At 48.1% G+C, this 25507-nt stretch overlaps 1 protein-coding gene and 1 long non-coding RNA gene across 3 annotated transcripts in view; one reads left to right on the top strand and one right to left on the bottom strand.

Annotated features, from left to right (window-relative positions):
- GALNT10 (polypeptide N-acetylgalactosaminyltransferase 10) overlaps nt 1–22202 on the top strand; it is a 181689-nt gene extending 159487 nt beyond the window's left edge. For both annotated transcript variants that reach the window (XM_045551311.1, XM_045551312.1), the window contains 5 exons: nt 6862–6969; nt 12200–12421; nt 14158–14274; nt 17192–17341; nt 18167–22202. In XM_045551311.1, the coding sequence (XP_045407267.1) occupies nt 6862–6969; nt 12200–12421; nt 14158–14274; nt 17192–17341; nt 18167–18325 (756 nt within the window). In that variant the 3' untranslated portion in view covers nt 18326–22202. The remainder of the gene's footprint in view (nt 1–6861; nt 6970–12199; nt 12422–14157; nt 14275–17191; nt 17342–18166) is intronic.
- On the bottom strand, nt 13558–15587 carry LOC123638040. Its single transcript, XR_006735151.1, has 3 exons — nt 15561–15587; nt 14113–14258; nt 13558–13723 (listed from the first exon to the last, which is right to left on the bottom strand). It is a non-coding gene; the product is annotated as an uncharacterized LOC123638040 (long non-coding RNA).
- Nucleotides 22203–25507: the final 3305 nt, after the last annotated feature.

Raw genomic sequence — 25507 nt, 5'->3', positions numbered from 1 at the left:
AATTTATCTGGCCTGGAGCCAGACAAAAAGGAGGCACATTATATGGTAGCTGTTGTGATCATGACCTTCATGTTAGGTAGGGGGGTAGAACACCATGGGATTAAGCACATGGGCTTCAGAATCACACTGCCTGGTTCTGTTGCAGGCTCCATCAGCTAGCTGCTGTGTGACCTTGGGAAAGTGACTTAACCTCTCTGGACTTGCCTTCTTCATCTGATTTACGGGTTAGAATAATCCTTCATAGTGTGGTTGTGAGCATGATATTAGTCAAGAGATATTAAAAGCTTAGCTCTGCCTGGCACATAATAAATGGCTGGTAAATGGTAGCTGTTAACGTCAGCATCGTTGCGGCTGTCGTGATGGGGCTGTGGCTGCGGGAAGATGAGTGGTAAGAGCTTTGAGGCTGGCAAGACAGAGGCCAGAGGCTTTGGCTTCAGTCCCAGTTCTGAAACAAACTCAGCGAGACCTTGGTCCCATCCGTCCTTTCTGCTGAACTTTTATTTCCTCATCTACAAAGAGGCATTAATAATCCCAAATTCACAGGGCTGTTGGGAGATACATCCACCTGAGGGAGGTTGTCACTATTCCAGCATGCAATGGCTCTCAAAGTGTGGCTCCTGGACAGGCAGCATTAGCATCACCTGGGAGCCTGTTAGAAAGGCAAATGATCGGGCTCCACCCCGGGCTGCTGAGTCAGAATCAGCTGCTGCCAGTGCAGCCCAGCCAGCTGGGTGTTAACAAGCCCTCAGGTGATTCTGATGCTCAGTCAAGGCTGAAAATCGCAGCTGTAATGAATAGGCGGGGTCTGGTACAGAGAAGGTGCTCAGGCTTGGGTGTGGGGGGACAGAGTAGATGGGCAGGTTGCTTGGCAGGTTGGCCAACAGGTTCCAACACGTGAAGCTTTCAAGGCTGAATATCACTGGGTCCCCCCTTGGCAGGTGGTTTCTGTTCCATTTCTTCCAGCAGAGTTTTAGAGCAAAGCTGACCGATGACCAGGTCATGTGTGAATGAATGAATGAGTTAATTAATGTTCGTATTGGGCTGCAGTGGTCGTGGAAAGAAAAACACATGTGCTCCCCAGGGCAGAGAAGTGAGTGCCTTGCAGCCGGTTCCCAGCAGCCCAGGGTGTGCGAAGAGGGTGGGAGGCAACAGGAACAGGGGACAGAGGGCCTTGATTGCAAGCCAAGGGGGACCCCTCTGTTGTCCTGTTAGGGATCTTTGAGGAAGCCCACGATGGCGTCAGGACCAGGCCCCTAGGGAGATTAGGCCAGGAAGGCACGGTCTCCAGGGAGCTCTCAGATCTCCCTAGTTCTGGGGGACCCACCCCCAGATTCCATCCTGGGTTCTGCCATTTATGAGCTGAGGAACTGTGGAAGGTACTTGATCTCAGTAGACCTCAGTTTCCTCCTGTGTAAGAGGGTGTGACAGTACCTCCCTCCCTGGGTTACTACTCTAAGATTGCTGTGTTCCAAATATGAGTCAAAACTCACATAAAGTCACCACCCACCTGTTGTCGGGGGTGTGCTTAACTATAAACACTTAGGGATATTGTTGAAATAGTCAAATGGTGATTAATTTAGATGTACATATGCTTAAAACCAAATTTTATAAAAATAATATGTGAATTTAGAAGTAAATTAAAATAGTTTTTAAAGTAAAATTGTCCTTTCCTGCTCTTTTTTACCAACTGCATCTAGGAGCCAACATAAACATCCAAAACTAGCGTGACTGAGGTTGTCACTTCATGCTGGTTGTACTTCTTGAAACAGTATCTTCTTGTGCAAAACAAACTCACACTTTCAAGGCAGCATGAAGTTCTTTTCAGAGGGGAACTGTGTGGCATTCATGTAGTGCCCATTACCAGTAGGGACAGGTGCCACGTGTCCCCCTGACCCCTTGTGGATAGCTCACAGTGTCCTCCGAGCTTCTGCGTTACCTCATTTTAGCCTCTCCACACCCCTAGGGGGCAGGTAGTAATTTTTCCCATTTTGCAGATAAGGAAATTGAGGCTTTCAGGCTTACAAAACTTGCTTAGGAGCCTAGATCAGACCTCAGTTCTAACTCTAGGACCAAGCTTAACCCTGTGTGTCTCCTAAGTACCCAGTTAATGACGAATCATCAGTGGCAATTATTAGCATATTTCCCCCCAAGTGCAACTGATTAGGGTGTGAACTTCATAGGGGTCCCCTGCAGAGAAACCAACACCAAAGACAGGTCTTGCCCTGCCTATAAGCAGGGCGGGTGCTGTGGGGTTCCTGGTTGGCTTCCTGGCAGCCCCTCCTTGGCAGACAGAGGTTCGCTCCAGCCTTTGCCTGCCCACTGCCCCTCCGCGGACGGGCCCTTCTGCCACGAGCTCTCTCTCTCCCTTTGGATCCCATTGTGTTTTCCTGATGCACATCACTCGTTTCTTTCCTCAGTTTAGGAGATAAGAGCAAGTAATTGTCTTTTATAGACACTGTAATGAAGCCTGTCATCACACAAAAGAAGTTTGCTAATAAAATAAATCAAAGCAGCCACAAACATGAATGGGGAGCGGCTTTCACAGTCAGGTTCGTGCTCGTCTAGAGGCACCTGCAGGGGGAGTGAAAGGGCACCAAGGCACGAGCTGCCAGGATGTTTGGGAGCTCCTGGTGGTGGACCTGCTGCATCCCCCGTGCAGGAGGGAGTTAGGGAGGGGACAGGGCAGGGAGAAAGCTGACACCAGACAACACGAGGAGAGGGACTGCAAAAATGTCATCTCAGCGGCCTGTGTTTGTTCCCGTCTCAAACAGGATGGGTTCTGGTCAAACGTGGACGGGCTGCTGCCAGCCTGGCCGCTCCCTTCTCTCTGCCACCAGCTGAGCCCCCTCCCTGCCGGGTGGGTGAGAGGACAATGCCCTTGGGTGGGAGGCCCCAAAGGGTATATGGTGACTCTGCCCCCCTCCCCCACCTGGCCCTGGCTTTCTCCTGATCAGTTGCAGGTTTTGCCAACAAGTCCATTAAGAACAACTATTTCCTCTCTCTGAGCCTCAGTTTCTCCATTTGGGAAATCAGGCCATAGAATAGAAAACATGATGGTGTTGGGCAAAAGGGCAAATGCTGTATAATTTCAAGGTGGTGGCATTTCTCAGCCTTTCACAAGCAGAAAGGACGAACATTCGGGTTCTCTAGGACCCAGGCATGGAGCTGAGTGCTTTTCGCAGTTGTCTTGTGCCGTCTCAACAGCCTCGTGCGATTATCATCCCCACGTCACAGGTGAGGACCGCGAGGCTCCCCAGGTTAAGTGGCTTGCATGAGGTCACACGGCTGGCGTGGTGGCGTTAGGATTGGCAAGCAGGAAGTCAGGCTGCAGTGTGTGTCTGGGTCTGGCATGGTCCCTGGCTCAGCTGTGAAGGAAAGGAGGGGACTAAAGATACAAAGGATGAGTGACCCGGGCCATGAGCATAACTCCAGGGCCGGGGACCTGTGCCCCACTCTGGCCAGCTCCCCGCCCAGGCGAGCCATGGCACCCTTTCCTGCCCCCAGCTTTTCTCTGTGACACCCTGTCCTTGGAAGGAGAGTCCCCTCCAGGCTTGGGATCCCGTCTCTCCGTGGCAGAGTTGAGAGTTGTTTGTTACAAGAGGGAGGTGACCGAGCAGGGGCCATGCTGATGACACTTTCTCTGGCCTCCTCTGCCAGTCCCACTTGAGCCCAGACAAACCCAGCCGGCAGCCAGCCTGAAGGAGATGAAGATGAGAGCTCCTGCCCGAGCAGTAACAGGACCTGCTCCCTGCTCCCGACATACATTCTTGCTAAGATTACATTAATAGGAGCAAAAAAGACACAGTGCAGGCCGGGCGCGGTGGCTCACGCCTGTAATCCTAGCTTTGGGAGGCCGAGGCGGGTGGATCGCTCGAGGTCAGGAGTTCGAGACCAGCCTGAGCGAGAGTGAGACCCTGTCTCTACCAAAAATAGAAAGAAATTATCTGGCCAACTAAAAATATATATACAAAAAAAATTAGCCGGGCATGGTGGCTCATGCCTGTAGTCCCAGCTACTCGGGAGGCTGAGGCAGTAGGATCGCTTAAGCCCGGGAGTCTGAGGTTGCTGTGAGCTAGGCTGATGCCACGGCACTCACTCTAGCCCGGGCAACAAAGTGAGACTCTGTCTCAAAAAAAAAAAAAAAAAAGACACAGTGCATTTCCTCTGGAGACTAAAGAATTGATGACAAAATGAGATTCATCCTTCTCTCTAGTTAAGTCCCTATTCCCAAAATTTTGCATCAGTCTTGATTCAGTTCCTCCTCTGTGAATTCTGCGAGTGTGGACTGAGTCCCTCCCATCAAGAGCGCTGTGCTAGGCAAACACAGCAGAGGAGCCCCCCTGCCTGCACAGACCCTGCGTCCAGCGGGGCACGGAGGGGCTGGTGAGGACTCTCATGCTACAAGTGACAGAAAATTATCTTACACTGGCTGTAGCCGAGAAAAAGGGGCCGGGGTGGGCTGTCTTCAGCAAAACTGGTTCCAGGTATTCAAACAGGTGTCTCCGTCCCTCTCCTGGGCACTGTGCTGGCTGCATTCACAGGCAGCCCCACCCTCACCGTGTGGTGGCAGAGGTGGCCACTGGTGACTGCAATCCGTTGTCCCCTTTACTCTCCATCAAAGAGAAAAGTGTGTGGCCATCCAGCACATCAAGCCCCAGCATGCACAGCGACCATCGAAAAAGTACCCCCCGACCCAAGCATACACCAGCTGCAGAGCCCAGGAGGCTGGGGTGCCCCAGGTGGAGCAGTTGGGAGGGACAGTCCCCAGAAAAGAGCAGGTACACTGGACAGGCAAAAACCAGAGATGCCCAGAGCAGGGAAATATCCATAACCCCATGGATAATTAGTATTGCACTCCTGGTAAAAGCAATGATGCAAGGTGCTACGTGTAGGTACAAAAGGGTGAGAAGCTGCCAAGAAGATGGCAGTTAAAGGGACCTGAAGGGTGAGAGTGGTAGGTAGCCAGGCACAGGGTGGGGCGGGGGTGCTGCAGGCAGAGGGCGGAGCCTGTGGGCAGGGCCCGGCCCTCGGAGAGAGGGGCAAGGTGAGCAAGAGGTGAATGGGGTGAGACGAGAGTGGGGGATGCACCCGGCCTGCACCAGCAGACACCCTGGGGCACGTTGGCTGCTTGTGCGCTGCACTATGGCCGCCAGAGGGCATTCTGAAGAGTTGGGGTGGCCTGCGCTGGGGTGCTCCCAAGGACTCTGGAGCTGGCAGCAGCATTAGCTACACAGGTGTGCGTCTCTCTGAGGGCATCGTGTCCCGGGCAGGCCAGCCACGGAGCAAACCAGCTGCCCAGACATCCCAGGAATCTGAGGGCATTCTGGATGCCTCAGACCTCTCCACAGACCAAGGTCCCTCTGGTCCCTCAGGAACCTGCAGGCTGATGGCCAGCATGGTGGGGGCCAGAGAAACCAGAGGTCACGGCAAAGACAAGGATTTGATCATCCGGCTGCACAGAGTTAGGTTTCCCCGCCAGACAGAGCTGGAGACGCAGCCTCGTTAGCTAATGCGAGTTTAATGCGGAGTCGAGGGGGCTGGACGGCAGCCTGGTCAGCTGCCCAGGGGACGGTCAACCATGGAGTGGGGTGAGGTGTCCCACCTGCTCAGTGCCGCTCCACCACCCTGAAGGCAGAGAGCAGCCCAGCAGCGACCTGGGCAATATCTGCCAGACAAAAGCATCACTTCCACATCAATCACGTTGTATAAAGGAAGAGTTATTGTAACGGGATGCTGGCTCCTGATCAATATCTCCTGCTTTGAAAATAAACTTCTTGGCTTGGCCTTGACATTAATCTACCATCAGGAGCCCATTATCTCGAGACCAATGTTCTGTTCTATTGACTCACTCGGTTTTTTTTTTTTTTTCTCCCCCAAGATCAGAACATAATTGCATTTCTCCAGGCAGCACTTCCACTAATTGCAGTGGGGAAGCCCGGGACAGAGCACATATCCGGGCTGGGGATGGAGACAGCAGAAGGAAATGGGGGACCAAGAACCCTCAGGTGCCAGGTGGAAGAGCGGCCCTTCTAGAACCCCCAAATTAATCAAGACGTGAAGCCCAATCCCCATACCCCATCGAGTAGTTCCCATTGGAAAGGGTCGCCACTCCTGCCCCTCATTCCACAAAGGAGAGGATATGGTAGCAAGATGGATGCTAATGCCCCCGATCCAGCTGCGGCCCACCATGGCCACAGCCCCCTGCACCCAAAGCCATGCCGGCCGGCACCCGGGCTGCTCAAGAGCCTCCCAGGCCTTCTCCACTCCACAGGCAGAGTACCCTCACTGAAGACTTCCTGTGACAACTCCTTATTCTGCTCCAAGACCCCCATGAGAGCCCCCACCTATCTCTCTTCTCTTTGCTCCCTTGGCTCCGGGCTCCGGCTTTCCGTGTACAGTCTGTGCCAAGCTTGGCCCTTCCTTTGGGGACTTTACACGCACTTTCTCTCCACCTGCTCTCTCACTGGAGTCAGCTAAAACTAGGCTTAAATTCTGGCTCCACCACTTACTAACTCTGTGACCTTGGACAGGTGTCTTAGCTTCTCTGAGCCTCCATTTCAGCATCTGTAAAATGGAGCTATGCTGCTACCTACTTGACAGGCTGTCCAATGAGAGTGAGTGCAGTTGCGCTTGTGACACTCATGGCCTAGAGTTTGGCACTGATGGGCACGTGCTGCTGTCGGCTGTTTTTACTGCAGTTGTTACTACTGTGTTTTCCCACATCCTTAGTTCTGTGATCCGGGCTTCAGTAGACAATCTAGACTGATACTTTTGATGAACGCACTAAGGGACGCTGGCCTTTGAGGGCACGGTGAACTGGATGTGGAAACATCATCTTCTCTCTCCCTTCCTCCCCTGCAGGTGTGGATGTGTGGGGGCCGCATGGAGGACATCCCCTGCTCCAGGGTGGGCCATATCTACAGGAAGTATGTGCCGTACAAGGTCCCCGCTGGAGTCAGCCTGGCCCGGGTAAGGTGGTGGCTTTCCTGGGGCTGTGGGGAGGGGGAGGAGTTGGCCTAGGACTGAGCCAGCAGCACTGAGGCACCCTGGGGCGCCAGGCTGGGTGATCACTAGGTGTGAGGATGTGTCCCCATTTCTCTTGGTGAAATCCAATTTAAAAGAACTTACTTAAAGCCCTACTTAACCACTTATTGGCTGTGTGGCCTTGGGAGGGTTGCTTAACTCCTCTGAGCCTGTGTTTCCTCCTTCGTTTAAAGGGAGCTAATTCTTTCCAACTCTTAGCATTGCCAGGAGAATCAAGGAGATGATACAGTTTCCCAAAGTGTGATAGATGACATGATCGTAGGTGGCAGACATAGGCATGTTTTTATTTTCGTGTGTTTAAGTTAATGAGGATCAGAAATTAATGTGTATTAGTGTTGCAAACTTGTGATTTCACAGATATTACTTAGGATAAAGCCTAAAGTAGGTGCAAAGTTAGACCGGGGCGATTTAAAGAAACATGTTAGATAAATATTAATACAGGTGGAGTGGAGTCTGGGAAAGCCTGAGTGTTTAAAACTTCCTGGAGGGGAGGGGGAGTTAATAAATGTCAGCGTCTTTCTTTTCCGCCTACCCCCCTCCCCACTTTCACTGCCAAATACTGTGCGTCAAACGGTTTCACAGCCTTAATGTGGTTTGTATCAATGACTGCTTGAATTAAATTGGCCACTGGCTACAAATGGAAATCTGTTAGCCAGAGTTTTTTGTTTTTTTGTGGGGGTTTTTTTGTATTAAAAGTCTTGGGGGAAAAAAATTATTCAAGGTGACCACAAAGGAAAAAAGGAGGGAGGGTCCCCAAAGGGTAAAGAGATTCTCAGGGAAGCTTGGGGGAAGTTAGAAAGGTCACGCCTGCCACCCCCCACCCCCAGGGGACACGTCCCACCCGTGTTGCCTGTTCGCCATCGATCCACGCCGCCCTCTGCCCAGTCGCTGCCCCCCCTCCCTGTCACCTGACCACCTTGACGTGCAGCATGGCAGCCCCTGGAACCCGCCAGAGCCCTGTCCTGGCGCGGCTCCCCAGCCTCCCTCCGCGGAGCGCAGCGTCGGGAGCAGTTTTGGGGCCGCGTGGAGGGAAAGGAGGGCCGGCAGTGCCCTCTAGCGGCGGAAGTTTCTAACGACACCCGCGCCGGCCATCCGCTCTCAGCACAGCGCCCGCAGACGCGGGGGCGGGCCGGGGCTGGGTTCTAGATTCAGCCCCGAATCGCGTGCTTCACAGGCATTATTGGCCATCCCTGAGAAAGGGTTTCCAATCAGGAAAACAGCGCACAGGTTCGCAGTAAGCCCAAGACTCTGACTCCAATAGCTACAAGGAATCACAGGGACACACCAACCCCAGAACAGAACCAACCCTAAAGCATCCTTTTCCTATCCAGAGCTGTCAGTTTATAAGGCCCACCTGATAAAGAAACACCACCGCCTCCTGTTTATTGAGCCATGGATGAACTCCGTGGATAACAGCTAACTGTAGTAACACTTATGAAAACTTCCTTTGAGGCAGGCATCATGCAAAGCATCTTACTTATCTCACTTGATTCCCACTATTTTTAATCTCCATTTTAGGAATGAGGAAAATGAAACATGAAGACGTTAAGTAACTAGAGCCAGTGTTCAAACCCGTTTATGTCTGGCAGGTGCCTGGCACATAGCAATTGTTCCTTAAATAGTGACTGCTGTGGTTAGTATCAGTATTGGTATCAGCACCAATATTAACAATTAAGACTGGAAAGTGTATTTCACTGCCTCATCTGAATTCTGTGTTTAGGCATTTTAGCTGTGCTGAATCAGGATCCTGTGTTAGATTAGCCACTATAATCTAGGTGGTGCCCCATGCCTTCTTGGAAGCTTCTTCCCCAAGCCCTGGGACTGTCAGGTTTGATTGCACATAGGTTTGCAGGACACCTGAATCAAGCAGTGGCCTTTTCTAGTTGCAAGTCATATTTAAAATTTCCCCTGTGTTTCAACAATGAAATCCTAAGCTTTCCAGAGTACTGCCTCCTAGATCATCGTTTTGATTGACTTGAGGGGAGGTGCTCTAATTAATAATAGACCTAAGTGAGCCACGTGAAGAGGGCCACTGAAGTTGTGCAGACTCCAGAAGGACAAACAACCAGACAGCCAAGAGATAGCAGCAATTCAGGAAGGACCAGCTGTCTACCAGCTTCCCTGCCTCAAGAACAAGTAGACACTCTTATTTTATTTTTTTACTAAAATTGCTAACATCTTTCTTATCTCTGACTCTGGCAAAAGGATCTTAGGGAAGGCAATCACAGAAACCCATTCAAACTTGGTGAGACAAAAGTGGAAATTTACTCCAAGGATCCAGGCAAATCTCTCTAATCCAGGCACAAGAAGTGCAGCTGGGTGTCAGACGGGACTGAGACTCAGAACGAGGCAGGTGTTGAGAATAGGGGGAGGAGAATTGCGAAGCCCACTGACATCCCAAAGTCCTTTAATGACTCTAATAAGGGGAGATGTGAGAGAAATAAATGTAGAGCCCTATCCTTTGTTCCAATCAGAAATAGCTCATTAAGCCATGCCTGGAAAACACAATAATGCCATAGTAATTAAAATATTAATTAAAATTAGGATTAAAATATTATGTTGTCTGATCCTTTAAAAATAACACTGGTATTAATAAATTGCAGCAGCTTTCCATGGTCAGATTGGCCAGCCTTGCTTTTTTTTTCAAAAATTTTATATATATATAATTTTATAATTTTATTTTTTTATTTAGTAAAGACAGGATCTCACTCTTGCTCAGGCTGGTCTTGAGCTCCTGAGCTCAAGCGATCTCCCACCTCAGCCTCCCAGAGTGCTAGGATTACAGGCATGAGCCACCGTGCTGGGCTCAGCCTTGTTTTTGGTTGGAGTGAAAGCACAATGGTTCCTCATTACCCCTGTGGCTCGAGCAAGTTAGACAGGGAGCCAAAGGACCCAGGTAGAAAAAGGAGAGGAAATACTGTGTTTTAGAGTGTTCAGATATTCAGGCTCTGTTAGGCCTTCCACTTCCTCTGGGCACGGTTTTAAATTAAGCACAGCCTTTGCCCTGCAGGGGCCTGGTGGGAATAGCACTGTTCCTGAACTATTTTCTAGCTCACTGTGGACTCTTCGGCACTCGGGAGGAGTTAGGTAGCAGCAAGCAAATTCAGTAGTTTCCTGGTCCCAGACTCAAAGCCAGCAAAATTGGGGAGCTGGTGAATTTGTCTCCAGTGCAGGGGTCTCCCTCATGTTGGTTCTGTTCCCCTTACTCAGGAGTCAGCAAACCGTTTTCGTATGGCCCCTGAGCTAAGAACAGTTTTTATCAGATAATTTTAAATCTTTGCGGGGGATGAGGCGGGGGAGGGAATCAAAAGAAGAAGAAGATATTGTGACACATGAAAATCAAATTTCAGTGTCCGTGAGTTTGACTGGAACCCAGCCACACTATTTATATGGTGTGCATGGCTGCTTTCTCGCTGCATCAGAGTTGAGAGCATATGGTCTGCAAAGCCTAAGTATTCACTATCTGCCTCTTTACCGAAAACATGTAAACATTTGCTACCCCAGCCTTCCTTCTGCTCCTGCAGCGGCCCTTCCCACTGAGGTGTGAATGAATGATAACAGCTAAAAGTGCTAACTCCCCTTCACCCTCGAAATCAAAGAGGAAGATTTGATTGCAACAGGGAAAAACCTTATGATAGAAGTAAAGCCTGCAGAGTTCTATGTAGGGAGGGCGGGTAGTGCTCCTGGCAACATCTAGGGATTGAAGGATGATGTTCTGGAGCTGGGAATTTCCCCTGAACGCTGACCTTGAGCCCTCTCAGGTATCAGCTGTCAGAGGGTCTCACTGCATAGTCTCTACGCTGCAGATGGAATAAGAAATTTTCATCACAATTACATATTAAGAATTCACTCTTCCCCAAGTTTGCTCACAAACAGGATGTTTCTCATCATCTGCCGCCTCTGCTTGCCAATAATGTGGTTGTCTTTTTTCTTTTTATTTTACTGATTATCCTTGTGCATCATAATAAAAGGAGCAGGAACCTTTATACCTCAAAGGATTATTAGAAATTCCAGCTGCTGGCGAAATCATACCTTTTGCTTGCAAATTATAATTTGTTTTTGCCACCCAACTTGGTCAGAACTCTTTTAGTGGAAAATGACAGGAACCCATGTCAAACTGGCTTAAGCACAGCTCCTGTAACTGGAAAATCCCGGGGTAGCTCTGGCTTCAGACACAGCTGGATCCCAGGGCTAAAAGGAGGAATGTGTTCCTGGATCTAGCCCTGAGCTCTGCTTCATTTTGGGTTGATTTCATCCTTGGACAGGCTTTCCTCATGTGGTGGCCATCTGGCCTGGCAGCTCCGGCTGGCATCTTACCCAGCAATCCAAGCAGAAACAGCAATTCTTCCCAGTGGGTCCAGCAAAAATCCCAAGGCTAATGCCCATTGGCTGTGACTGATGTGGCTTAGGTCCCATGCCTGCTGCTGGCCAGTCCCTGTGTCCCAGGGTGTCTCTATTCACATTAGCCAGGCTGGGTCATGTGCCTTTCCTCCAGCCACGTGAACTGACAGGGAGACAGGTGTGGCTCCCCAAGGGGAAATTAATTAGTAGGAGGCTTTCCCTAGAAAGGATGGAAGATGGGCAGACAAAACAACAGCAGTCTGTTTTTCAACTCTAAGTTGTAAAGTTCTTAAAACGTGCATAAATAATAAATAGAAATATAGGGGGCCTAAAAACAGGATTTTTCTTTTTTTTTTTTTTTCTTTTTTTGAGACAGAGTCTCGCTCTTTTGCCCGGGCTAGAGTGCCATGGTGTCAGCCTAGCTTACAGCAACCTGAAACTCCTGGGCTCAAGCGATCCTCCTGCCTCAGCCTCCCGAGTAGCTGGGACTACAGGCATGCGCCACCATGCCCGGCTAATTTTTCCTATATATTTTTAGTTGTCCAGATAATTTCTTTCTATTTTTTAGTAGAGACGAGGTCTCACTCTTGCTCAGGCTGGTCTTGAACTCCTGACCTCGAGTGATCCTCCTGCCTCGGCCTCCCAGAGTGCTAGGATTACAGGCGTGAGCCACCGCACCCGGCCCCAAAAACAGGATTTTTGATGCAACGTAAAATGAGAAAGATGGACCTCGACCTGCCGGGACCCTTTGCACCCCACGCCCTGGGAGAGACTGACCCTTCTCCCCGCCCCGGCTCTTGACTGCCCCCTGCAGAACCTCAAGCGAGTGGCAGAAGTGTGGATGGACGAGTATGCCGAGTACATTTACCAGCGCCGGCCCGAGTACCGCCACCTCTCCGCTGGGGACGTAGCAGCCCAGAAAAGGCTCCGCAGCTCCCTCAATTGCAAGAGTTTCAAGTGGTTTATGACCAAGATCGCCTGGGACCTGCCCAAGTTCTACCCACCCGTGGAGCCTCCAGCGGCAGCTTGGGGGGAGGTGAGTCTGCAGGGCAGGGCGGCCCCAGTAGTGACGCCCCATGCTAAGGGCAAATGCGGACCCCTTGTTTGTAAGGCGGGAAGAAAGTACCCTGAAAGATAGGAATATGAAACGGTTTTCTTTCTTTCCCAGTCTCTCTCTAGCCTTGTCTTGGTGGTTTTTTATTTGCTATTTGGTGTTTTAAGTATAGAAAAATTAAAACTTTAAATTATTAGCCTGAATTTTTAACCTCTCATCTTTACATTATGCAGTGCTGGTTTTAAATGCAAATTAACAGCATGTAGCTCGTGTTCAGAGTAGGTGAAGTGACATGATCTGTATTTCCTACTTTGTGCATGTACAGGTGTTAATATTTCTCACCAGAACAGCAGAAACGCTGCATGAAACTAACTCAGCTGTTTTTATTTCACTTCTTGATACTGTGTATTTCTGCCAACATCCTCTACCGTCCATTTACCGAGGAGTAAGGAAGGGCCGAAAGGAAAGGGAACCCAGGGTTGCCACACAGCCAAGCAGAGAGACCTTGCCTGACTCAGCTGTCTGGCGAGCCCCACCCAGCGCTACCACCAGTATCTAGAGGAGGTGACATGTTCACATCCCTCAGGAAGCTCTTCACCTCGCTACACTTGTTGACTTTTTCCCCCAGGCTAGTTCAAGTCCCCCCCAGAAGCAGGTGCCATGGTGGGATTAGATGTGTGACAGATCTGCTGCTGAGACGCCTGAGAGGGGAGACCAGGAGGTCGGGGGACACTGGGAGAGCCACGCGGCCACGAGCCTGGCCTGCCCTCTGTGCAGGGTCGAGGGAAGGAAGCAGGGCTGGGGCAGGAAGAGTCCCACCTGCAGTGAGGCTCCAAGGTTAATGAAGAGTCCCCAAGCCAAGTCACCAGTCAGAGGAGTCCAGCATCTTTCAGGGCCGGGCCTGCCCTGGTGTCCCTGCCTCACTCAGTCGTTGGCTGGGAGCCGCGCCAGGCAGACACGGGTTTGGTCCAGAACACAGCAGTGGGCTGCTAAACTCCCTGCTCGCCACAGCCCCCCGCCCCTCAGACCAAACAGGAGTGACGTCTGTAAGGTGGGAACTATATTATGGACATCAAGCACCCAGCACAGTGGCCCGCCCATAGTAAGTGCCCAATCAGTGTTTGTCACCTAAGCAGGTGAGCAGCCTCGGGCTTCAGACTCCCAACCCAGTGCTCTCCTGCTACACACACCGTCTTCATGGTCGAAGGGTAGGAGACCACTGTTGTCCTTCGGATTTCAGCGGGCTTGGCAGGGACTCCTGCCACCTCTTGCCATTCACTCACCCTAAAAGGCAGAGAGAGTCTTAAGACCCACAGCAAAGATTTCATGTCCTTTTCTAGGGGGTCCAAAGTATGGTCCCTGGGTCACCTGGAATGGGGGGTAAAATTCAATTCCTGGGCCTTTTGGATGAAATTCTCTGGGAATGGGGCCAGGGAGTTCTCCTTTAACAACTCCTCACCTCCAGTCCCCCACCAGTAACCCCCAACTCTGAGAGCTCTAAGCACAGCAGCGTTTGGGGGATCGCTCTCTGTGGACTAAGTATTCCTTTATGGAGAGGCTCAGGCACTTCCAGCAGCCCAGGGCAAGCTCTAGCAAGACAATTGAGAGCTTAGTCCATCTAATGTCTCTGCCTTCGTTCCTCCCTCCCACCCTGCCAGGGGCCCAGTGGGTACCTCGAGATGCCTCACTGGTCCACTCCTTCTCTCTCTCCCTCCCAGATCCGCAACGTGGGCACCGGGCTGTGTGCAGACACGAAGCATGGGGCCCTGGGCTCCCCCCTGAGGCTGGAGAGCTGCGTCCGGGGCCGCGGGGAGGCTGCCTGGAACAACATGCAGGTAAGGGCCGCCCCTTAGGGACTGGCAGCAGGGTATCCAGGCCATCTGCAGCTTGGAGCGCTGGCAAAATCCAACATCCATTCCTGGCAAACCGGGCATAGAAGGGAACTTCCTCAACTAGATAAAGGGCATCTGTGAAAAACCCATAGCTAACATCATGCTTAATGGTAAAGGTCTGAATGCCTTCTCCCTAAGGTCAGCAATAGGACAGCGAAGTCTGAGCTCATCGTTTCTATTCGACACTGTACCAGAGGTTCTACCCTATTTAACAAGAGGAGAAGAAGAAATAAAAGTCATCCGTAGGAAAGGAAGAAGGAAAACTGTCCTTATTTGTAAACTACATGAGCATCTATGTAGAAAATTTAATTAAGTCTACAGAGAAGCTATTAGAACTAATAACTGAGTTGGGCAAAGTTACAAGATACAAAAAACAATTGTATTTCTGTATACTAATAATGAAGAATCAGAAATTAAAATTAAAAACAAGTATTTACTATAACAAAAAATATGAAATACTCAGATATATATAACAAAAGATGTGAAAGTCCTGTACACTGGAAACTACAAAACATTTTAATACAAGTTAAAGAGAAGATCCAAATAAATGAAGATATATACCATGTTCATAGGTTGGAAGACTCAATGTTGATATCAAGTCTTTCCAAACCAATATTTAAATTCAATGCTATTCTAATATCCTACCAGACTTTTTTGTAGAAATTGAAAAACTGATTCTAGCATTCGTGTGGAACTGCACAGGAACTAGAATAGCCAAAACAACTTTCAAAGAAGTACAAAGTTAAAGAACTAACACTGCCTGATTTCGAGATATATTATAAAGCAGCAGTCATCAAGACAGTGTGGTATTGACATAAAGAAAGATCAATGGAACAAAATAGAGAGTCCAGAAATAGACCCACATGTATAAGAACAAATGATTTTTGACAGAGGTATAAAGGAAGCTCAGTGGAGAAAAGAAAGTCTTTTCAACAAATAGTGCTGGAACAATTGGATCTCCATACGCCAAAAAAAAAATTCAATACATACCTTATACCATGTACAAAAATTAACTCAAAATGGATCATAAACCTAAACCTGAAACCTAAAATTAAAAAGCTTTTAGGCAGGTGCAATGGCTTACTCTTATAATCCTAGCACTTTGGGAGGCCAAGGCAGAGGATCACTTGAGCCCAGGAGTTTGAGGCTGCAGTGAGACCAGCTTGAGCAAGAGCAAGACCCCCTCTCTCCACAAAGTAGAAAAGTTAGCTGGGCATGCTGGCACTCACCTGTAGTCCCAGCTACTCAGGAGGCTGAGGCAGGAGGATCACTCAAGCCCAGGAGTTTGAGGTTGCAGTGAGCTATGATTATGCCACTGCACTGGGCAACAAAGTGAGACCCTGTCTCAAAAAAAAAAAAACCTTTTAGAAGAAAACATAGGCAAAGACATTTGTGACCTTGGATTAAACAATGATTTCTTAGATAAAACACCAAAAACCCAATCCATGAAAGAAAAATATTGATGAATTGGACTTCTTCAAAATGAAAAACTTCTGTTCTTTAAAAGATACTGTTGAGAAAATAAAAAGATAAGCCACAGACTGGGAGAAGCATATGTCTGATAAAGGATTTGTATCTAGACTATATTAAAACTCTCAAAACTCAATAATTTAAAAAAAATTTTTACGGGCAAAAGGTTTGTATAGATACTTTACCAAAGAAGGTATATATATTGATGGCAAATAAACATTCAAAATGCTTAACTTCGTGAGTTATTAGACAAATGGAAATTACAATTACAATGAAATAACCACCACACACTTGTTAAAAAGACTGACCAGACCAAAGACTGGCCAGATGTGGTGAACTGGAACTACACACTGCTGGTGGAAATGGAAATGGTGCAGCCACTTTGGAAAACAGTTCGGCAGTTGCGTAGTAAGGTAACCATGGATCTTTTATATGAGCCAGCCGTTCCACTCCTAGATATTTATCCAAGAGAAAAGAAAACATAGGTCCATACAAAGACTTGTCCACAAATGTCCGTAGCAGCTTTATTTGTAATAGCCCCAAACTAGAAACAACCCAAATGTCTAAGAGCAGGTAAATGGAGTCCCAATTCAGCAATAACAAGTGAACTCTTGGTAAATGCTGTTATAACATGGGTGAATCGCAACAAAATTATGTTGAGTGAAAGAAACCAGACAAAAGAGAATACTGCTGTATGATTCCTTTTATGTACAATTCTAGAAAATTGCAAATAATCTCTGGCAACAGAACGCAGATCAGTGGTAGCCTTGGGGTAGGGGGAAGAGGAGGAAGAGATTACAAAGGATCATGGAGATACTTTGGGGATGATGGGTATGTTCATTACCTTGATTGATGGTGTCACAGGTGTAAACATGCGCCAAAATGTATCAAATTGTACACTTTAAATGTGTGCAATTCATTATACACCAATTATTCTTCGGTAAAGCTGCTAGGAAGGAAAAAAAAAAGTTTTATCAACCAAATGCGACATGTAGACCCAGTTAGGATTCTGATTCAAACAGACAAACTGTGAAGAGAAATGGATAAGGCATTCCAAGAACACTTGAACTCTGGACATTTGATGACACGGGGAACTTTGTGGTAACTTCTAATTGTTATAGTGACACTGAAGTATTGATACCTGATATGATATGATATCTGGGATTTGCTTCAAAATAATGTCGGGGCGGGGATAGTGGTGGGGGTAGAGCTATTAAAAGATTGGCCATGAGTTGGTAACTTTTGAAGCCAAGTAATTAGAATAGGCAGCACAGTCAATACAGTTTTTTTTGGACCTCTGTGTTTAAAATTTTCCATAATTTAAAAAAAAAATGGAGGAAAAATGGGGGACAGCTTCCCTGTCCCTGTCATGATGTCTCTGTGTGCACAGGTATTCACCTTCACCTGGAGGGAGGACATCCGGCCTGGAGACCCCCAGCACACCAAGAAGTTCTGCTTTGACGCCGTCTCCCACACCAGCCCGGTCACACTCTACGACTGCCACAGCATGAAGGGCAACCAGCTATGGAAATACCGCAAGGTAAGATGGGACACATGGCGGGGGCAGGGAAACCCACTTGACTTTTGTTTTTTAAAGCGATGCGGTGCCTCACCCCCATTCCGACAGAGCCCACCCGCCCATGCATTTGCTCCACAGACGTGCGGTGCCCGATTTTCCCGTCATTCAAGGGAAGTCAGAAATCCAGACTTTCATGTGAAATCTCCAAATCTTTATTTTATTTTATTTTTTTTTTTTTGAGACAGAGTCTCACTTTGTTGCCTGGGCTAGAGTGCCGTGGCGTCAGCCTAGCTCACAGCAACCTCAAACTCCTGGGCTCAAGCAATCCTCCTGCCTCAGCCTCCCGAGTAGTTGGGACTACAGGCATGCGCCACCATGCCCGGCTAATTTTTTTCTATATTTTTAGTTGGCCCACTAATTTCTATTTTTTAGTAGAGACGGGGGTCTCCCTCTTGCTCAGGCTGGTCTCGAACTCCTGACCTCGAGCAATCCTCCCGCCTCGGCCTCCCAGAGTGCTAGGAATACAGCTGTGAGCCACCGCGCCTGGCCTGAAATCTCCAAATCTTAAATGTTGGCAACTGAGTCCATTTAAAAAGAAAAGAGCACACACACACACACCATAAAGACCAAGGAGATGTGACTCTAGGCGGGGAGTGTCTGGGTCCCAGGCCTGGGAGTGGCATGCGTCACTCCTGCCCACGTGCCAGCGGGCAGCCCCAGTCACACGGCAACATGGTTGGACAGTGTCTGGACAGTCCGGTGGCTGGACAGTCACTTCCTCGCTGCTGCCATGCTGCTGTTGTCTGACTGGTCCTGTCCCCAGTGACCACCTCCCTGTTTTTACAGGACAAGACCCTGTACCACCCCGTCAGTGGCAGCTGCGTGGACTGCAGTGAAAGCGACCACAGGGTCTTCATGAACGCCTGCAACCCCTCCTCTCGCACCCAGCAGTGGCTATTCGAACACACCAACTCAACAGTCCTGGAAAAATTCAATAGAAACTGAGCCTCCTGTCCCCTTCGCAGGCCCAGCGGGTCCCGTCTGGCACTCACTGCTGTTTCCTCTCCCGAGGGGGGCAAGGCCTGTGTGGGCAGCTTGTGTAAGAGGTGCCAGCCACATGGTGCAGGGTGAGCTGGAGCAAGGGGTCCGCCTGGTCCTCGAGCCCCCGAGTTGTGGGGATGGCGTGGCGAGCAGGCCCCACAAGAGGCCCCGCAGAGAGCAGAGCCTGCTTTAATCCCTGCTGGCAGCATGGGAAATCGGCAGGGCCTTTTCAACTTTGTCACCACGTCCCCTGGAGCATTATGCAGGAGACTAGCAAGGTAGCCATAGGCCACCCAAACATGAGTCCTGCAAGGTTGCCCAGCCGTCAGGTCACTCTGCTATGTGACGGTGCTTTAGAAAGAAAGGCAAAATTTGCCTCTTTGGGGCAGCTCTTAGCACCAATGCCACCCATCTGCAGCGGAAGGGAAAGAAGTCCCCTCAGGCCTTTAGTTTCTGTTGTCTTGGGGGTGACCGCAGTCACTGCCCAGCTTCTGTTCTCAGTCGCTGCCCCGGATGATTCAGTCAAAGGCAGTACCCGGGGCCCTCAGAGTGTTCGGTACGGAATGCTGCCAGCTGCCGGGTCAGAGAGGGATCCCTCTGACGTTCCTTTGCAGCCATGGGCATCCGGGATAGCTCTCCCTGCTCTCTGGGGATCTGAAATGCCCGTTTTAGTGCTCTCCAGGCACAAGGACGGCCCAGCCACCAGCTTTTCAGGGCTGTGTTTCAGATGGCCTCGAGTCCGTGGAAAAGCCCAAGTAGAAGACCTCCAAACTAGAAATGCCTGCTGAACTTCCCTCATCCATGCTTCCACTTCCCTCTCTCGCTCCCAAGCAATTACCTGCCTCGAGAGAAGGGAGGGGCCACGAGGTGCTGGCCCCACAGCGCCTGGAGGCCTCCAGGATCAACCCTGGGCAAGACGCCTGGCCTCTGACCTCATTGTGATTCTATTTCTCGCCCAGAACTCCAGCATTCTTGAAGGACTCTATAATTCAATCGTGAACTAGAATGCTACATAGGATTCTGGTATTCCTGCATCTGATATGGATTTCTAGAATGCTGTGATTAAAGCAGCCAGCCAGGTATGATACAGCCAAGGCAGCCCCCCGCCCCCAGCCTAGAGACAATCCGTGAAATCCAGAGTTGGTGGTGGTGTTGGGGGTGCGGGGAGCCCTGTGTCCGTCAGCTCATGCCAGAGGCTTTGGTACGGTGTGCTCCTCAGCAAAGACCTGAAGCCAGGGAACCTTCCCCCATCATCACAGCCGCAGTCCCGTTTGCCATAGAGAAAAGAACCTGACGTGCCATGGCCAGACACACACCCAGCTTCACGCCAGCCCTTCGTGTTTACCTTCTGCGTTGTTAATTACCCGGCAGGCTCCCAGAGGGCTTCCAGACTAACAGGAAGCATTTCTGTCACCAACCCGCCACCCACGGATTCAGAAATGGAAATCACATTCCACAACCTATGGCTCCCACCAGCTAGCCTAGGAAATACTTGAACTCAGCATTCCAATTAAAGTCGGGTCTCTTGATTGTGTCATTTACCAATTAAATAACTGAGACATACGTCTGGGAAGAGAGCCACAAATCTGCCTTTGAGATGCTGGCGGATCTCAAGGCCATCAATTATCGGGGGGGAGGAGGGAGGGATAAACACTCCCAGCCATCGCCACCCGGAGCGAACGTGCGCAGCTGGCAAAGGATCGCTTCCTCTTCTGCCCCAGCACAAGCCCTGCTCTGGCCACCTGTCCATGAGAGGGGCGGCCCCTGCGCTTGCAAAGCTTGCTTGCTAATCCCTGTTGTCCTTTTCCAAACGAGTGCTATATCTTTAGAAGTGGCCCTCTATAGAAAGGAGCCAAAAGATGAGGCCCCTTCTAGAATCTAGGATAACAAGAGTGTTGGCAGTTTGGGGAGTTAAAATTAAGATTTATCATCGGAGAGCAATGCAGCATCATTAAAATAAAAACTGTGCCTTTTAAAAAGAAAAAATGCAAATGTACAGCAAATCCCTAAACTTGAACCATTTCCTAGTGCCTTGCTAGACAAAGGGGCAGGGTTGGGGGGAGGGGAACATTTTTGGTGGTGTGTGCGGTTCCTATGGGTTGAGTGTGTGTTTCTTAATGTCTGATTTCAAGCAGGAGATGGTGGGCCTCTAGGCAAGACCTGAGACTGAGATGCCTCCGCGAGGCCAGAGTTGCTCCAGTCAGTGCAAGTCATGCTCCGAATTAAAAAGGCAGCTGGGCACCTAGTTTAGCCCGTGGCCTAGAAGGGCCTCTGCAGCCCCTGAGAGAAAGCCTTGCATTACCTCACTGGGCCCTGTTGGGGGCCCATGCCTGTGGTCCCCATCCCAACCCCCACACAGAGTGCTTGTCCTGGGATTCAGTGGGGCAGAGCACTGGCTGGGCTTCCAAATTGTCCCACTCTAGGTGGGTGGCCGTGTTCTTGGCATGGCCGGGATTCCTGCGGAAAGCAGGAGCAGCAGCAAGCCGTCCTCAGCCTTCCCTTTCCCACCCTCTGGCTCTCCTTGCCAGTCTGGTTTCACACCCTGAACAGGGACAACATGTCCCGTGAGCACCGTGTCCTGGGGACAGCACTTCCTCGGCTCAGTTTCACTGACCAACTGCCTAATTGCTCTTACTAAGCCACTCATTGTTTTGGCCTCGTTTCTTGAAAAGCACCTGTCTCCAGGATTCAGGTTTCGGCTCACATCCTCAGCGGATACTCAGTAAAACTGAGCCAGGAGCCTATGGGGATGCCGACAGCCAGGTGATGGGTCTTTATTCGAGGATGAGGTCACAAAAAAGGGTGTTGCTAGAAAGGATCATGACCCTGTGGCCCACCAGCAGCCTTTTAGAAGGGGACTGCAGAAACATTTCGGAGAGCAAAGAGTGTCTTTGCTGTAAGTTCGAGGCCCTTGGACGTGGCTAAATTTGCAGGCACGTGTGTGCAAAGCCATTCCATTTTCTGCTTCCAGTTGGAGCCTTCAACTTTACAAACAGTCCAGGAACTGTTGATTCTTCCCTTTAGGAAACAGATAGCTCAGAGGCAGAGGACGGTACATCTGCAAAGGGGATCTGATTGGGGGGGAGGGTGACATTAGGTCCAGGGGAGAAAGCAGTTTTTGTTGAAGATGTAGCATATGGATTTCCAAAGTCTATAGTACAGTCACTTTTCAAAACTCCAACCTATTGAATTTCTTTTTTTCCTTAAGAAATAGGTGATGTCTTTGAAAAAAGCTCCATATTTCTTTCTGAGCAGCTCCATTTTTCTAGTCTCTGGATTCTCAAAAGAGTGAGTGGCAAAGCACTTTACAGTAGTAACTGAGAAATCCAGATTCCTTGCTTCAACGATGCCTAGTTTGTACAGATTGGGTAATATTTTATAATTCCTAGGAGGCGATGCATTTTTAATGTTTTCTGAAGATTTGTAAGTGTGGGTAAGGGTCAAGTTCTGTCCTGGAAGTCTTTATTGCTTTCAACTAATAGAAAGAGCCAAGTAAGATTTTTAGTTCAAACTTGATCTTGAGCCAAGACCCACTGCCACCTCTGGGGCTGGACCTACATGCCAAGTGACAAGGCCGTCTTAACATCTGCTTCCAAAATGGCTTGATTCAGCTGTGCCAGACAACAGAGTCAGGCCCCTGCTCTGTTACTGGCTGGAAGACTGGGATCCCACAGGGGTTGCAGGCAGGGAATATTTGGGAAGTCAGACTGGGACTCTATAGCGAAAGCTCAAGACCACCAACCTCTTCTCCTGCCTGGAAAAGTGAGCCTTTGTGAAGAACTGACTTGCCTTGTACAATTGTGATTGTGATTGTTGAGTAAACCTCCAGAATTTCTCTAAAGTAGTCTCTGGCTTATTCCTTCTCATGTGTCATTCTCCTTCCTGTAATTCCCCACATATTCATAGAGCACCCACTCAGCACCCAGGCACTCTGCTGGGTACTAAACAAATTCCCAACAACCATCTTTCTAGATGGGAGAGACCTGAGACAACTTAGATGCTTTCAGATGCAAATAGGGCTATGATGGATATAAAATAATTATATTTCAGAGAGTGGGGTGGGGTCAACACTGGCCAGGAATGCATCTCTCTGAGAGCTGAAAGACATGAGGGAGTGTGAACTAAGAGGTGATTTCAGGGAAGAGTTCCAGGAAGAGTAACAGCTAGTGCAAAGGCCCTGTGGTAGGAAGGAGTCTGATGGAGAGGCAGGAGGTGAGCTCAAAGGGTTAGGGTGGGGCAGCTTGCAAAGGCTCTTAAAGAGGAATGGAGGAGTTTAGGCAGGCAGTGACCATATGAAATGAGTGGAATTCATTTCTGATGCTCACCCATCAGCCACAAGTACTTGCTTGCCAAAGCATTTTGATGCTGTTGGGTATCGGGTTTGTGTAATACCATGTTGTGGAAAGAGCACTGACTGGCTGAGCTTTGAAAAGAAAAAAAAGTCCTCAGTGAAATCTGTGCAAATGCTGCCTCCAGGTAAGCCTCAATCTTCCACGGTAAAATGGCAAGTTTTTGGATGACACTTCCAGCACCACCCATGCATGGTCCTATGGTTGAGCCTTGGTCAGGAGGCTGCAGGTGACCATTAGCAAAAGCTGCCCCCTGCTGCTGTCACTGAGGGCCCACCAGAGGGTGCTGTGGACCATGGCCCGGAGAAGGCTGAATCTGGGACATGTGGTAGGTTTGAGCCCTAGAATGAGAAAGTCTTAAAAGTCCTCAGTGCCTCAGAATAATGTTCCATATTCTTAATTTTGCATATAAAACTGAGGCCCAGAGAAGCCCCTGACCCAAAGTGACACAGTGGTCAGTGACACAGTGCAGGTGTTTAGTATCCCTACTCCCACACTATTCTCACAATATCAGTGTGTCACCTTACAGCTTTGTAGACATGTGGGGAGAGGAGATTCCATTTTTAAAGCCCTTTGTACCTGTTGTCCCCCAGACTCTCATAAGTATTCCACGAAGTAGGCAAGATAAAAATATTAGCTATTCATTCAGTAAAAATGTATCAAGCACCTACTATATTGCGGGCACTCTGCTAGAAATTAAAACATTGTGCAAGGATGAGCCAAAAGCCACACTCTCTGCCCTCATGGCACTTACGATCTAGTTGGAAAAGCACATTAATCAAATGATCATTAAAATGAGTGTATAGTTAGGATTGTGGTAAATTCTACAAAGGACGAGTGCATGTGAAATTATGTTATGAGAGCTTGCAGGGGGGTAATGGGGCAAGCTGAATCAGCCAAGGCCTTGGCATGAAATAGCCCACTCACTGGGTAACAGAAGAGAGTTTAATGAAGGAACTATTTAGGAAGATTTAAGGAACCAAGAGATGATGAAGCACCTAAGGACTAGCAAAATGGGAAGCTATTACCACTCCTAGGCCTGAGGAGGCAAGAAGCAATGTTGTTACTGGAATCCAGAGAAAGCTATCTATAGTCAGGGAGCAGGGCTTCCCAACAGGAGCTGCAGCTGCAGGTAGAAAACTGCAGTCACTGCCAAAACAAGGAGGAGATGGGAAGAATGCATACGCTGTGCTCTCTCCTTTTCTACCCTCCGGTCATCTGCCACTCACTGCCTCCCATTGGCTGAACAATAAACCCAGTAATTCAAATCTACACGAACAAATAAAAAGCACTGATCAAAAAAGGAAAAATTAAAAAAAATCCCACTCCAGCATCTGAAAAAATAAAAACAAAAAGCACTGATCAAAATAACTACATAGGTAAACATAGAAGATAGCATTCATGGGGTGTTTGTTTGTTGGTAACTCTTTTTTTCTCCTCACTGATATAAAAGAAAACTGCATAAATCAATAATTATAAATCTGTTGATGGGTACACAATGTATGAGGGTGTAATTTACATGACAATAACAAGACAAAGAAGGAGGGAGGAATAGAGCTATCTATATAGGAGCAAGGTTGCTGTATACTACTGAAATTAAGTTGGCATTAATCTGAACTAGAATTTTTAAATTAAGATGTTAATTGTAATCCCCAGGGCAATGACTAAGAAAACAAATCAAAAATATATACTTTAAAGAGAGAGAAAGAAGAGAATCAAAATGGTACACTAGAAAATATCTATTTAACATTAAAAAAAAACAGTAATGGAGGAACTGAGAAACAGAAAAAAAAAATAAGACATAAAAAACAAATAGCAAACTGGCAGAAGTCTTTCCTTATCAGTAATTACACAAAATGTAAATGGATTCAACTCTCCATATAAAAGGCATAGATTGGCAGAATAGATTTTAAAATGATCCAACTATAAACTGTCTACAAAAAGGTTTAGATTTAAAGATGCATATAAACTGGAAATTAAAGTGTATAAAGACATGCCATATAAACAGTAATCAAAAAAGAGCTGGAGTGGTTATAATAATATCAGACAAAATAGACTTTAAGATAAAATTTTTTGCTAGAGGTAAAGGACATTTTATAATGATAAAGGATTGATCCATCAAGCAAATATAACCACTATAAATATATATGCACCTAACAATAGAGCCCCAAAACACATGAAGCAAAAACTGACAGAACTAAAGGAAGAAATAAACAACAATTATTCAATAATAGCAGTTGGAGTCTTCAACACCCCACTTTCAATAATGGATAGAACAAGTAGACAGAAGATCAACAGGAAATAGAAAACTTGAACAACACTATAAACCAAATAGAACTAACAGACATCTATAGAACACCTCACCCATCAACAGCAGGATACAATAACACAAAGGAGAAGGAAAGAAACACAGCAACAGCACAGTTTAAGTGTACATGAAACATTTTCCAGGATAGATCATATATGAAGCAGTAAAACAAGACTCAATAAATCTTAAAGGAATGAAATAATACAAAATATGTTCTTTAATAACAATAAAATGAAATTAGAAATCAATAGCAGGAAAATTTTTGGAAAACTCACAAATATATGGAAATTAAATGCTACTAATGATCAGTGAGTCAAAAAAGAAATCACGGAGAAATTAGAAAACACTTTAAGGCACAAAAAATGAAAACCAACATATCAAAATTTATGGGATGCAGCAAAAGCAGTGCTCAGAGGGAAATTTATAGCTGTAAATGTCTACATTAAAAAAGAAGAAAGATTTAAGTCAATAAAATTCAACCTCCTACCT

Source organism: Lemur catta, chromosome 5 (genome assembly GCF_020740605.2).
Source record: "Lemur catta isolate mLemCat1 chromosome 5, mLemCat1.pri, whole genome shotgun sequence".
Lineage (NCBI taxonomy): Eukaryota > Metazoa > Chordata > Mammalia > Primates > Lemuridae > Lemur > Lemur catta.
The sequence above is the reverse complement of the archived record's forward strand: the minus strand, read 5'-3'. Positions and strand labels throughout refer to the sequence as shown.